The 15,369-nt window shown below is 37.4% G+C and overlaps 1 protein-coding gene across 1 annotated transcript in view; it reads left to right on the top strand.

Moving 5' to 3' along the window:
• LOC148938599 (uncharacterized) overlaps nucleotides 1–15,369 on the top strand; it is a gene marked incomplete at its 3' end in the record, with an annotated part of 65,594 nt that overhangs the window by 32,460 nt on the left and 17,765 nt on the right. Inside the window, exon 5 of the mRNA XM_089107672.1 lies at nucleotides 9,768–9,921. Coding sequence (XP_088963798.1) covers nucleotides 9,768–9,921 — 154 coding nt within the window. The remainder of the gene's footprint in view (nucleotides 1–9,767; nucleotides 9,922–15,369) is intronic.

Here is a 15,369-nt window from a genome sequence, read left to right as displayed (position 1 = left end):
TTTTTGGGGCGCGTGGTTTTTTGTTTTTTTTGTGTTTTTTGTGGGAACTAGAATCACGAACAACTCGATAGATAATATAGATAGTGCAATTCAAAGCAAGGGTTCGCATATATTTGCTCTGATGAAACAGATTGTGTAGAACTAGGGTTATGCAATGTGTTCATGATGAGATCGGACAGTGAACAGTTGTAGCATTTCCTGTGAGAACTGTTCAATGGATTCAGCCAAATCATCAATAATCAGCCACGAGTTCGGTTCAATACTACTGAAAACATCAAGTCCTCTTATGAATTGTATTGGTATATTTGGTTAAATAGCTTTTATTTTATCGTAGGACTCTTGCCAAATAATATAGCAATAGTAGATTTTTTTCGGCTTTTACAAAAACATTTTATCGTAATTTTTAATTATTTTAATTACAAGTTTTGTTTTTCCCGACATTGAGGGCCCACACAAATACGATCTGAAGGGTGTTTTAAATTAATACATGCTGTTGACAACAGTTCGACTATAACTAACTGTAAATCATACGTGCCAGACGAATAAGTAGTAATTTCCCCATAGATTTATCTATTCAAGAACAACAAAAAAACAATATTTTATTGTAACATTTATTACTGTAATATGAAAACAAATGTTTGCTAAACATTAACAATAATAACACCTACTCAACAAGAACCTAACAAAATTTCATGGTCAACATGAAAACTATTTGTTCAACATGAACAATGATAACACTTTTTGTCCATCAATAACAATAACACTTTTCTGTACAACACTTTTGTCCATCTACAGCACTTTTTTTTGCAAACATCAACACTTCTCTATACAACAACAAAATACACTTAAAACATGAACTAGCACAGTTGGACATTGCAGTAACTTTAAATGTAGGGCCCCCCACCCCCCGGGAACTGGCCGCGGGAAAGGTCCCCCATCCCCCCCCGGGGGCCAAGATTGGAAAAAAATTGATGTCGTCACTGCTAGAGGTTAGTGGTTGGGTTAGTTGGGTTAGTGGTGATGATTAGTTGGTTAGTCAGATTAGTTTATCCAGACCAAGTTGATTACGATAGTCTATGCAGTCAACTCGGTCTGAAATACGATAGTGACCATGAGGCAGGAAACTCACACCATTCTTGAGCACATAGACCTTGTCAGATATGCTCCAAATTGCATTTTTTTTTCCACTCTGACAGTATAATTTCTATACTATAGAGAGCGAATTGCAAGCAAGTGTGCTCTTGGCACTAGGCTACTTTCTACACATTCTATGTACACGCTCATGTTGAAATTGCTCTTTACAAAATGTGTAGGCACCCCTTTACATGTCTTCTTTTCATCCCAATTGTGAGTTTCCACGCAATAAGCTTTGGGACCTGGGAACACCCCCCTGGATATCAACTCACTCTCCGTCTCTGATTTTAACATTGATAATTGGTTGGGGGATTGACGTTTCTCCAGCTCGGGGTAGAGGGACTGGTTCTAGTTGGTGAAATCCATCCTCGAGCTGATATGTCTACACCTTTCTAGATCACCCAATAAATCGTCGGTCCCATTTACCTTTAGCAGCAGAGAATCTGTATCACCATAGTAAACTTGAACCTCCCGCTCCCGTGGCCATTGCACCTTGCACACATTGTAAAAGAACGACAACATGAGCTTTTTAGAAATTTCTAGTACTAATCTACCGCCTGCAATATTCTTGTTCACTACCACATTTTGCTTTTTCCTGTGTAGAAGAACCATGCCAGCCTCTATGATCGCGAATGATGTAAAATTAGGATCGGCAATAATTCGTGCACACTCTAGTGGGTCAGTCACGACATCGCAGCGAGATCTGTTACGTACGCTTTCACACATTTTTCCAAACGCTGAATTTAGAATGAGCTTGTACAATTCCTTCTCTACCTTGGAGTTTGCCCTAGAGCGTTTATCGACAAAAGTGTCGATAAACTTTTTAAATATGGTCGCTGATTGAACTGCAAGACCCTACGTATTTTGGTGATTTTGAAACCATTGCTCACCATCCAGTGCAAAAGCACATGGTGAACAACGATATTCTCCTTAGGGTCCAAATCAGCAATCAGTTTCTGTTTAGAGGGAGTCCAGTGCATCCCCATATCCTCAACCAATGATCGATTATAGGGGCTAAGCGAGTCCCTGGTCACTGGTCGATTGATACAGGGAAAAACAAAATCTTTGACTGAGTCGTGAAGCGCCAGCGGAATTTGACCGTCAATTTCAAAGAACCATCCTTGTGGCCCATTGTCCTCGACGGTGGTAATGTCGGGGAACTCACAAGGATTCTCAAGCCATTGATAGTTCCCACAAGGCAAAGAGTAGTGGGACATTGCCGAGGGGTACAACGAGTTTATGTCCAAGAACACTGCATTTGACTTTACACCTGTGCTTTGTCCGCTCGGATCGGTTGATAAGGCACGGTCCCCGTGAAAACATACCCTCCCCTCATTGAACGCTCTACAAAAAGGTGTTGATCTACATCTGTTATTAGGCCTATTTCCTCCCTACTAATTTTTAAAATTAAATCCATCACTAAATAGGGTGTAGAAAAATAATATCCAATATCTAACCCGAACTCTGAATAGATTTGGTCTGTATTCTTACAGACTATATCCAACAGAGTTAAAACGTCACTGGCCAAGTACAGTCTACAATAATCCCACACATTTTTACAATTCCCCTTAGCCCACACCTTCTTGGCAAACTCATACTCCTCGGCTGTGCATTCACTGTTGGTCAGTGAATTGTAAAAAGCTTCAATTGGAGGTAGTTTCACCTCGCTTAAGCGAGCGCCAGAACAGTAATAATCATATGTGTATACACATTTGCTGGTTAATAGGTAATACATTTCACTGTCTGGAAAGTGCTGTTTAAGCAAGGGAAAGCTATCGAAATTGTCGCTTTTCTGCACTTGAATCAATTGACTCAATGCCTTGGGAAAAAAACTAAAAGAATCTAAAAACCTGATTTTATTCCAGCACGTACGTCCATTATCCACTACCTGCCATTTCAGTTCGAGAAGCAACAACTTCTCGGTCGATTTGGGAATAATGTTATAGGTAAATGAATTATTTACCCATGGACTATTTACTCCCCCTCCCTCCCTGTGCATACGTGCCAGTGCCGGTAAAATAAATTTTAAGTCATAATTAGAGTTGTGAATCAAAAAAGGTATAAAAAACTATTGGCTAACATTGAAGTTACACGATTGATGCCCTACCCCTCTAAATATACTACCCCCAGATGATATTTCCTGCCACAAGTGATTATGGTCACTGACTTTCCCCCTCCTCCCTCTTTTCCCTTCAGTCCCCTTATCCTCCTCATCAAACTCCCCCTTACGAACCCAACATATTTTTTGATTTTTAATGGCGAGACGATCCTCTGCAGACAGCACCATTGGATAATGCGTATTTCTCAAACGAGAAATAGAGCCATTAGCCGTGCCAATCAGTTTAGTGAGTGCCTTGACCTTACACTCGTTCTCATCCAATGTCTCAATTATTTCTAAGAACCGCATAGTGTTAGAACTATCTCTTTGCGCATGTGCATAGGACACTGCAATGGCCTGGTGTTCTTTGATACGGTTTGGATATTGGGGATCGTTCACCACCACCAGCTTAGCTTCAAAGTCTAAAGATATTTTGTTGCATTGGAGGAGGGTGTTTTGGAAATTTTTAAAGCGTAGAATGGTCCTATCCCCTGAAACCGTTTCCACTGTCTGATAGCCATGCCGTCTGCAGTGTCTCATATGATTTTGCAACTTTAATTCAGTCCAAAATCTATACAGGCATGTTGGACAGTAGAAACGTGTCCCCTTATTCTTACCCTCCCCTCGAATTCTACTAATGTCGGTAATCGGATTAAAACGACCAATTGCATTCGGTTGACTAGGTGGTGTATATAACAACCAAACCCAGTGTTTAACCAAATCAACTGACGGCCCCTTACTGGGAAAACCACCCCCTTCTTTTTAGAACGAGCCCCATCTTCAAATTAAGTTTCATACTGAACCACAGTAACGCCGATAATTAAATGGATGTTAGCTCTTTCAAAATTATCAATAGATCTTAGCGTTACTGGGTATTTCCACTCCAAGCAAGAGAAATCTACAATTGGGATATTAGGCCCGTCCTTCCCATGTACAGCCGAGTGATCTAAATTCGTCTTGGTAGCGTCACGTGCTAGAGGCTCGAATGCTGCTATGAGGAAAGCATACATGAAACATTTTTGATCTGTTTCAAAACAAATCCGCTGGACACCTTGACAACCTACTAGATCTGGATTATATTTTAAAACTATACCCTCATCCCTATGCCCCCCTCTTAAAATAAAATCTTTCTTAGATTTGCAAATATTAACGCTTAAATTTTCAATAAATAAAACTACAGACCCACTCCCATTTTCGTTATAGTTCTCGAGATGCGCAATAATTTGCCCTACCCACTCGGAAAAAACTCCCTCAAAATTTTCTAAATTTGGATAAATTACGCGCATCTCGGAATGTATATAATGATAATAAACTTCACTTTCCCCCTCATTTAAATAAAAAACCTTTAAAACAATAGAAACCTTAATTGAATCCCTACCTCCCCATAACTGAATTTGGTTCTCCAGTAGTGCACGAATTTTATCTACATAAGCCTGTACAATCTCTACAGGATCAAATAAGAAAGGTTCCCCCAAACGAGAATTTAAGGGATCCCATCGACCTGCAGAGACAACCACTTTAGTATTTAAAATTGTATTGGACAATTGACCATCGGGAAAAGTTGTGTCCCCCTCTGGTATGTTACCCCCTCCCCCATGTTTTTCAACAATATTTGGGCTATGCTCCACTTCAGGTGCTTGAATTGGAAGTAGGTGATCAGTGGGAGGAGGGTTCCCAGTTAATTCGTTTGTAAAATCCTCTAAAATTTGTAGGGTATTTGGACTCAAGTCCCCCTCTGAACTAGGAACATTACCTTGCTCAACTCTGCTAGGTTCTACATTGAAATAATTACATAGAAACGCATCAATATTAAAAGGTATTTCATCAGAGTTAATGGTACCATGCCAGTCATTTATAGCTGATGTTTCATTGTCCTGAATGGTGTCCTCTCCTTCACTCGATGACGATGGTGAGTAAGGGACCAATGCTCGTCCAACCTATAAATGAAAAAATAGTTTATTTTCAAACTGTTCAATCATCCCTACTGTTAAAATTTGGATTATTATTGCTTAAAACACGCTTAATAGCATTTGGTTAATTCAACTGAAAGCAGTCAATTCCCAACTTATGATATATACAATCTAAAACATCGCTTTACATAAAAGTCGGCAATTTGTTCAAAAATTAGTTTATTTTCAGTGTTCAAATCAGCCATGCTTTTTTTTTTTTTTTTTTTTTTTTTTTTTTTTTGCGGCATTTTTCGGGCCCGCGGCGCATCCTTGCGGCGCATCCCACAGCTCTTCCCCAGCCCCCTTTACATAATGCCCGTCAAAAGTTGAAATATTTTTCTCTAATTCCACACAGATTCAGTGAACTCATGAGCTTAATTATTGTGAGCCGTCGCGCGAGTATTCTGATTTCCAGGATTGAACTTCAGACGAGGAAAATGTCGGGAACCGTTAACTCGGTTTCCCCTCGTTAGAATCTTGGCACGATGTAAGGCTCAGTGCAAATTAGAACGCTGGTATGTGACAGATGGATAAAATGGAATAATCTCTCTCTTAAAACTATGTGAAGAATAGCATTCACAGAGTTTCAAAGGTACCTAAAACTCTATATGATAGTGAAGAGATAGCAACAGAGAAAATAGTAAAGATTAGAAAAAAAGAGCGGTTTCTTTGCAAAAAAAATACATTTAGATATCTCTGAGGGAGGGGGGGGGGTTAATGTCTCTGTGACAAGTTTATATTGGGATTGAAAAATAGTGAAAAGAAAAAAAAACATTGGAAGAAATAGATATGTATTTCTATAAGATAGGTAGGAAAAAATGCTCACATTTGCATATCCTGGCTGCACCTGGGTGCCCGAAGGTCCAGGCAGTGCGTGTTGGAGGGCGGACAGGCCGACGTCATTAATTTCTTGCGCAGATTGGGCTGCGGCTTGTACAGTAGGACCGGTGACTTGTGCAGTCGAGCCAGTGATGTCATGGGCTTGCACAGATGGCTGCATTGGGTCAGGCAGCGTAGAGCTGGGGGGTTTCGGCCATCGGCCATATTGAGCAACTGTTGCTCTTACAGGGACTGCCTCGCCCTCTCTTGCTTTCTTACTAGGAGATGGGGCGCATTCTTCACTATTTGCGTTACCCCCAGCTCTCTTTACAGCTGGAGGGGCCGAAATACATTCTTCATAATTTGCCTTAAAAAGAAGAAGAAAAATTAGTATCAAAATAATTTCCCCTTATTTTAAAGAAGGAAGTTAGTATCATCATCCATATAAATTGTCTAGAAAAGCATTTATCTCATTTCAGTAAAGCAGAAAGTAAAAATTTCGCGAGAAATATATTAGGTTTAGAAATAAAATGTTTTTATGAGACAATTTGTAAAAAAAATAAATCATGACAGTCAGTAGTCTATAGCCTTAGGATAGGAATCATTGTTTCTATTTTTACCATTTAGAAAAATATTAAATGTTCCAGTCTATAGGCTTTAAATTAGATAATTGATCGTTAACCCAGCGGCCTATAGGCCTAAATTTTGCAAACATAGGTTAAAATGCTATTCAATTTACACATAATATAAGCTTCATGCAACTCCCAAAGACTTTTCTTTCTAGCCCTGCACAGTTTGTTTTCATTTTACAATGATGGCGGTAGAATTGAGGCATTGCCCCCTCCCTCTCCCTTTTACATAATTTACTTACAACGGAGCTGTTAGAAGCGAGGCATTGCCCCCGCTCCCCCCTTTTACATACCCCCTCTCCCCCCTTTTACATAATGTCCTAAATATATTGTTAGACCTTAATTTGAAAATAATCTGTTTCACTTCTCCAAAATATAGCATTACGTATTATTGCAATTGCATCATAGTCCTTTAATTTTGACGGAAGAACAGTTCCTTTGACTTTGACCGCCGCGTTCGTAAACACAGAGGGAAAAGGGGTGACAGCTAATTTTAACCTCACGCTGGAGCATTGTGTCAAAACAGAGCGGCATTTTCTTTAAAAATTGACAGAAGTCAGTAGACACTTTAAATCACATTAGAGAAAGGCTAAAATTTAACGAAAAGATAATTATTTCTATTTGCGAGAATTTGGTTGTAAATCAGTGAGGGGGGGGGGTTAGGTTTCGAGGATAAAAAGAATATATATTACGTTTTGCATCGAGTATAAAGATTGTCTAGTGATGTTTGTATTGTATGGGGGGGGATTTACCTGAATATACTGGAGGATGACCAAGGAAATTAATTTTATTTGAAAATAAAAAACAGGAATTTAACGAAAAGATAATTATTTCTATTTGCGAGAATTTTGCTTGTAAAACAATGGGGGGGGGGTTAGGTTTTGAGGGTAAAAAGAATATATTTTACGTTTTCCATCGAGTATAAAGATTGTATAGTGATTTTTGTATTTTATGGTGGGGGGAGTTACGTGAAGAGACTGGAGGGTGACCAAGGAAAACAATTTTATTTGAAAATAAAAATGTACTTACATTGCAAATTGAAGTTGGCATGGCTTCTAATTCATCAAATTTATCCATTGTTGTTTGAACTATGTCAAAATACTTTCTGATAATTTAATCATATTGCATGCCCGTTATATACGAAATCTCAAGGTCGAATTGTTATGTAAGCAAGCCCTCTGATTGGCTGAGAAGGAAACACGTGATCTAACTGTTTCCTGGAAACTCATAACATTTGCCTCGAGCAACAACAACAACATGAAGGAAGTGTCATTGACCTGTCCCACATTAGACTCAATAATCCATCAAAGTGAGAAAGTTCCTGTTTTTTCATTCTCACTGACAAAAACCATAAAACAGACATAAAAGTGAGAAAGTTCCAGTATTTCCATTCTCTCTGAAAAAAACCATAAAAACATCCAAAAAAGTGAGATAGTTCCTTTTTTTCCAAGTGTCAATTACAAAATCCATAAAACAGGCATAAATTACTGTTAGCATCCTTAAGAAAAATCAAGTAAATCGTCCAACACACACAACCATCCAAAGAAACATCCATCAATGTGACAAAATTCCTGTTTTTCAAGTGAGAAAAATACTGTTTTTCCATTCTCAGTGAGAAAACCATAAACCACGTGGTTCTATGCCCATATATGGACTCCCGTCACGACCTCCTGAGGCATCTCAACTCATTCGTTTATATCACTGACGATACGTTTTTTAGTATAGTGTCAGCAGGCAAGTTTCATTGTTTACCAATCCACAGTAAAATTAAACGTTTCTTCTTCATATCTGCTAGAACTGTGTTCACAATGTTTACTCGAGCATTTTTTCTTTCACTCTATTTTCTATTAAAATTAGTATATTAAGTAATTGAACCGATTTGAGATTGAAATTATGTAATAAAATAGCAAGCTTTTGCACAAATTGTGAGTTGAATCTGTTTTAGTCTCAATCTAGTCTTAACGTTTCCCAGATTACAGTCAAAGCCAAATTGTATCTACAGCATTCATCTATTATTCACAAAATTTTAATTTCAGGATTATCAAATACAAGTTTTCGAACCTTCCTTTTTCTTATCTATTTCAGTTTTCCACAGAATTAGAGGTGAAATGGGAAAGAATTATCCTACGATTACAATTGCGTAATCGTAATTCTTCGGTTACGAAATCATATTTCTTCGAAGTTCTTTTAAACCTTTTTTCTGAAATTCTGGCTTTGTCCCTCATCTATCTAAAAATTCTAGCAGATTCACTGGGAAAGAATTTTCTAGAGTTGGATGCCACATATATGGCTATCCATACTGCTGTAGCGACTGGTAAAATATACAAAAATGCTAAATGTCTCTTTTTGAGGCATTTTTGTTCAACCTATATAATTTTTTTCCGGCAATCTCATGCAATTTGTTACTTCATAGTGCAGTTGCTCCAAATATCTTTTCGTGTAAGCTTCTTCGAGCTTGAAGTTTTTTTTCTTATTAGTACGTTTTACCGGTGCTTGATTTTATCCATTTTCAAAACTTTTCATGTGCAGAACTGCAGAGAATCACCTAATTATTTGTCAACATCAGGTTAACCCGAATGCCAAGCTGACTCAGGGTAACTCGAAATCAGAAAAACGATGGAATGGCTTGGAGTGAGACATTAAATTAATCCCTCGTTCTGTTGTGCGTATCGGTTTTCACTGTTAGCTTTTAATAAAAAAAAATTATGAATTCCTTGTCAGGAATGCTGTGGTCTAAGATAGACTCTCTCTGTGAGACAAGTTCCGAGGTCATTGACTACTAAGGTTCCGATTGGGTCAGCTAACGCACCGGGTGAGGTCCAGTGTAATTGTATTATCGCTTAATCAAGATTTAACATAAATTAAATAGAGCTGAAATTGTATAACAATTGACAAATTTCTAAATTACAGTAGTTTAATTTACTTCAATCATCGAATGTATTTTATGGAATTATTTAATTGTTTATTTAACTTACCCACCTTATGAATAAATTGAAAACGTGTCTAGATTCTTAACAACTTGCGCTTCTCAGTTTCTTTGAGTTTCAATGTTCGAGTTTCTTAGTCGTGCTCGGAGTCATTGTGAGTTGAGAGACCTGTAACTGGCTGTACAGTTTGTTTTTCATTTTTAAATATTAGGAGCAAGTTGGTCTTCAGCTATTGGATTCTAAGCTTCTAGATGGCAATATGTACTGCAAATTTAGACGTGATGCCCTACATATGAATAATGGTGCAGAATTTGATCTTACGAAGCCTTGGTATATACTGCTAGCATCTTCGACTGCCAGTGCTGGTAAGTTTCATCGGTCTAGTTTTTTGGGGTAATTTGAGCCCCACCCCTCATTAATAGCTTAATATTGTAATACAGCCCTTTTCAACAGAGGGACTGTTATGATGGCTGTTTTCCCTTATCTATTGGATATTTCTAGTGAGTGTGCTCAAGGGCTATAATTTACAGATTTAGGATTCCACATAGGCTTATTGCTTTGCTATAGGAAACAGGTTTAAAGAAACTTGATGCCTCTAATGGTCTTACTAGTGTTTTATTTTTTCCTATTCCAGCTTATTCAAATGCTTTTCAGTAAACCAGTAATATTTCCAGAAACAATTCAGGATTTTTTATTGTAAGCATCCTAAAACCTTCCGATTTTGGTGATTCTTTTATAAATTAACATTTTACATTGATTCCAAATGTTCGTATTGGAATGCTTTCGCGCTTGTTTGCGACTATACCACTTTTAATGTAGCACAGTGCTATCTTTATTTATTTTATTCCCATTTATTAACTTATTACTCTGCATCTGCTATTAAAACTTAGCAAATCAAGACAATGTCAATTAGAACATATGAATAAAAAAGGTTATGAATATCCTGCTTAGTCTGAAATTGGATTTTAGCCACTGCTAACCAGTTTATTTGCGGTCACTGTTGGCTGATCCACCACTAAAGAGTTTATACTCTCTGTCGGTCGACACGAGTCACCGAAAAATTATTTAGGGTAAATTATAAGTTAGACATAGAATCCAAACAATTAAATATAACCAAGCATTGTGTTCTTGAATGCAGGAATAAATCCAAGAAAGTTGCAAAGATCACATCATCGCTGCTAGGGTTGCAGCAACCGTAAACTAGTAAAGCGCAAACCATGGCCCATAGTAACCAAGAGTTTATAAATGCGTAAAAAAAAAAATGTTTAGTGAATAAAAATGCTATTTGTTGATGACTTAGGAATGAGAAAACAAATTTATGGGAATTTTTAACAAGAGCCTGAAATCCCTCGAAAATGGCATCGGATTGTAATGAAAAGTCTATCATTGGAATTGGCAGGATTGAAAACCTCCAACAGCAGAACTACACCCCCCCCCCTTTCTCACCTGGAGCAACATGGTAATTAATATTTGCGTGGAAAACACTGCTGCGTCTTTGTTTTTCTTGTTTTTTTCTGCCGCTAGTGGGGCACTGGAATATCCCAGAGAGTCGTTTAAGGGATCATTTAAAAACCAACATTTGTATCTACCTACTTTTTATAGATTTAACATGGTACATTATAGTAAAATGCCATATGTCACCCACAAATGAGACTTGGGTGCGATTTCCGGAGTGGAAAGCCTGGGAAGTAGAAAAGCGTAGCAACATAATCTTTATGGTCAAAAAACCCTGAAACTGTGGTTTACAACACCTCTTCTTATACATTTCCCTCCCAGCCCCATCAATAAGTCTCGTAAATTGTCTGCTGACAATCAGAACTGAAAGGCCTATGCGACATCACAGAGAGATGTTTAATGCTGCAATTCAAAGCTGTCGATCATATCAACGTGCGTTTTACATATTCGTCTATAATGTTGCCATAAATTGCCAAATGTCACTTCCCCGCGATTTATGGTGTGAAAGGCTGGGAAGCATAAAAAGGACTCTATGATACTATCCATGGTTTTAATGTCTTTCGGTTTTCTAAAATATGAATAAAATTTTCCGATATTGTACGGATTTAACAGAAAAACATTTCTAATTATAAAACTAATATTTCATAATTTCAGTAAGAGTCTGAAACCCTTCAAGTATGATGGATCAAACCCGCTAATAAGAAAGTCCACTCGGTGTTTGCTATATTAAAAACCATATGGAAACAAGCAAACCATCTGTAGTCAACCTTCAAATTAATCTGCTATCTCGATTAATGTGGCATGTGTTTCGGATAGGAAATAGTCAATATTTATATTTGGGTTCCTTTGTTAAAATTTAGTGGTTAGCCTTGTCTGAAAGAAACATGCTAAACAAATATAAGTAGTACCATATTTTACGCTATTTCCAAATATCATGGTCACTTTTCGAAAGACGCCACGCACCCCCTTCCTCTGATGGTTCCAGCTATAGTCTAATAATGTAATTCTCCTTTAATTGATCTCATGATTGGCCATAGGCAGGATCATATCCAGGATTTTTTTTGGGGGGGGGGACTAGAAAAAACTTTAAAAAACGCATCACAAATTTGTTTATATTCATTTTGTTTCGTTTTTACGAGTTGGACAAACATTTTGGGAGGGGGGTAAACCCCCTGACCCCTCCACTGGATAAGGCCTTGGTCATAGGTACTCTGTTCAAATGGGTTTTACAGTTCAGGCTTGATGAAATTTAGATTTGCATGACTAAGAAAAATAGAATGGTGAATATAAATGTTATTTGAAATAGTTTTAAAAGTGTATTACACTGGAAGAAAACATGATAATATACTTAATAGAAACTTATTGCATACTTTAATGCAAGAATTGCGTTGTTTTAGTGTGTTCTGTTTAGATTTTATATACGAGATATTTTTTTAGATTTTACATTTTATATACGATTATATCAAGAACCGTCAGGGAGAGGGTGCATTGTCAGAAAAGCGACCATGATATTTGGTTATATCTGTAATTTTAGAATTTCAAAATTCTTAGCAGTATTGCTGCAAAAAATTCCAATAACAATAAAACTAATTTCCTTAAATTTCATTAACTACTCGCCAAAAAGTATGTGTAACTTATAAGAGTTGTAACTGGCACTAGTATCGGCAAAAAACCATCAATGCCATCTATCGTTTGGCGTTTCTTTGCATTCTTTCAGAGTAAAAATAAGAATATGTAATTTAATTTGTGTAGTTGGTAACATTAGTGTAGGAATAAGTGTCTTATCTCAGTTTTTGACAGAAAAACGATTGCAAAGTTTGAAAAATTGCCAACGGACGCCAAAAGCTAGATGGTGTTGATGTTTTTTTGCTGACGCTAGAGCCTGTTTCCACTCTTATAAGTAACCTATAGTCTTTGCCACACACAATGAATTTATTAATGTCTGTCTGGATTCTAAAATGTCTACGTATTTCGCATAAAATAATTTTTCGTGAATAATTGAATTTTTTATCTTCCTTGGAAATGTCATGATCAATATACCCCATGGACTCATCATGTGGCAATAATGCAGTTTTGTTAATGAATCTATAAGAGAGATGTTAAATGAAACCTTTTTTGAATGCCCTGTTTTAATTAAAATTCATGTAAAAAAATAACTACGAAGTCTAGGATTTTGTCTGGGTGAATTACCTACTTTATTAGTCCTAGCCGAACCTGCTTTAAGTTGTTTTATTGCTGTTATTGTTTGAATGTTGAATTTTCTTATTGTAATTGTTTTATTATTGGTTTTACTTTTCCTCGTTTAACGTAAGTTAGTTTCATATTTATTTTCGTCAATTATTGCTAAAGACGGCTGTAAAAGTCAATATATCAATTATAGGGGAGACCGGCCCACGTTCGCCACTTTTCTGGTTATTTATTTTTTGTAAACACAGTTTTCGACTTTAAATAATTCTGAAAGCTGCCATGTTCTATTATAATAATTCTTTTCATAAATTCAATTCTGATTCAATTTCATAAATAATTCTGAAAGCAGATTGGCCCACGTTCGCCACCGCTTTAACTCAAGTCAAGAAACTTACTCCTCTAGAATCTAGAATTCATGTTTGGGGTATCTCCAAATAAAATTCCTGCCCAACAATGTTTCTGGATTAGGAGAACAATGGGTTACACTGATGTAGTCCGAAAGTGGCAAACCAGGGCCACCCCGGTTTACGTTTGCCACAGACTGGACCAAATTCACCACCGCTTTAACTAAAGTCAAGAAAAGCTTTTACTCCTCTAGAATTAGTCCTAGAATTTGTTGTTTATCAGATTTTTAATTGTCTTTCAGAATTCAGACACAAAAATAAACAGGCTTAGGACAGTAGTCTACTCTAAGACCCATATTCTCTAAATCAAATCCTAGCTAAGTTTACTGTTAACGGCCATATCATTAGATGGAACACTACTACCTATTAAAGCATCTTGTATCCTGAAAGGTCAAGACCAAACTTCAGCCTTTCTTCAAGTCTTGAAGACCCACCCGAGACTGAGGGATTACCTAATCTTCGGACTTTAAGACGCACGATTCTTCTTCGGTAAGCACAAACTTGCTCGGTTCTACGCACTTCAAGAATAGAACATCAAGTTCAGCTGTATATTCCTTCAAAACTTTTGCAGCAAAGAAGCACTTTGCACTCTTTTTACCTGCAAGTCCAGCTAAAACAAAGTCACCCACTTTTATTGGCTTCTTTCCCACATCTTCCTTGTCTTCTCCTTATCTCTTGTCTCCTTGTCTCCTTGTCTTCCTTGTCTCTCCTAGCTTAAGACTGTCCTCACTCTCATCGTCAAGCTCCCTCTCAACATTATCAGACTCGCTTTCACTCTCGATAAACAATAGCTTGCTTGCTTCTTGCAATCTAGCTTTCTTTAAACTCTTCTTCTCCTGGGTTTTCTGTTCTTTTTTCTCTTTTCCGCAGCTTTCAGTTCCTCTTCGTGGCAGATTCTTTCCTTCACTAGGGTATCAGTCAAAATTTTGGTAGTCTTTTTTTCACTGCATGTCTGATTTGTTTTCTCGGAGAACCTTTCAGAAATGGAGACTCATCTACTAGTTCAGAGAAGTTTTTTTCAGGTTGTCCGTCTAAAGGGAATCTTTAGAAAGATTGGGTATCATTCTCATGGTTCGTGGGCTGATTAGCCGCATCATCATCAGCAGAAGAAGCAATGGGTGATGGAGGTTCCATGGCACCGTGGTTCGAAGTTGATGGTCAATCAGAGACGTATGAACTGAGGAACTCGTGATTTTTGAAAATCTTGGGATTGAAAGGGAAAATGCCGGTGCAGCGGAAACCGCTGATTATGTTTTCTGGGGTCACTGCTTTGGGATACGCTTTTCCAGAAAGCTCAGAGATGTTATACATTGAGATATTCTCGTATTTATGCTCTGTTATAAAAGTCACAGATTCCTTGTTGTAGAAAACCTTTGAAGAAAACATAACTGAACTATCATGTGGTTGCAGCTTAAGCTTTTGCTAAGTCAAGCAATTCATTACTGTAACGACTAATGTGATTGTCAAGTATTAGAAGCACAAGATTAGCCTTACTCGGTCTTGCATGATTGATAAAATGGTTCATAACTGCACACATAGTAAGATTCTCCATAAATAGAAATATTAATATTCTGCCCTCTTTCTGCTGACGTTACCTTGCCTACCTGTTTCTGTCCTTTTGCTGCAACAATTTTCCCTGGCGCGTGGACCGTTGATAGTCCAGTTTCGTCTACATTTCAAATATTTTGCAATGTAAATTTGTGGTGCTAGTATGCATCACAAAGATTTTCAAAAAATCTCCCAACTGTCACACGATTAAAAGCAGTT

Source organism: Artemia sp. Qi Xiang Cuo, unplaced genomic scaffold (genome assembly GCF_049724085.1).
Source record: "Artemia sp. Qi Xiang Cuo unplaced genomic scaffold, ASM4972408v1 HiC_scaffold_3086, whole genome shotgun sequence".
In the NCBI taxonomy this organism is placed as follows: domain Eukaryota; kingdom Metazoa; phylum Arthropoda; class Branchiopoda; order Anostraca; family Artemiidae; genus Artemia; species Artemia sp. Qi Xiang Cuo.
Note: the sequence above shows the minus strand (reverse complement) of the source record. Positions and strands in the feature narration are given on the sequence as shown.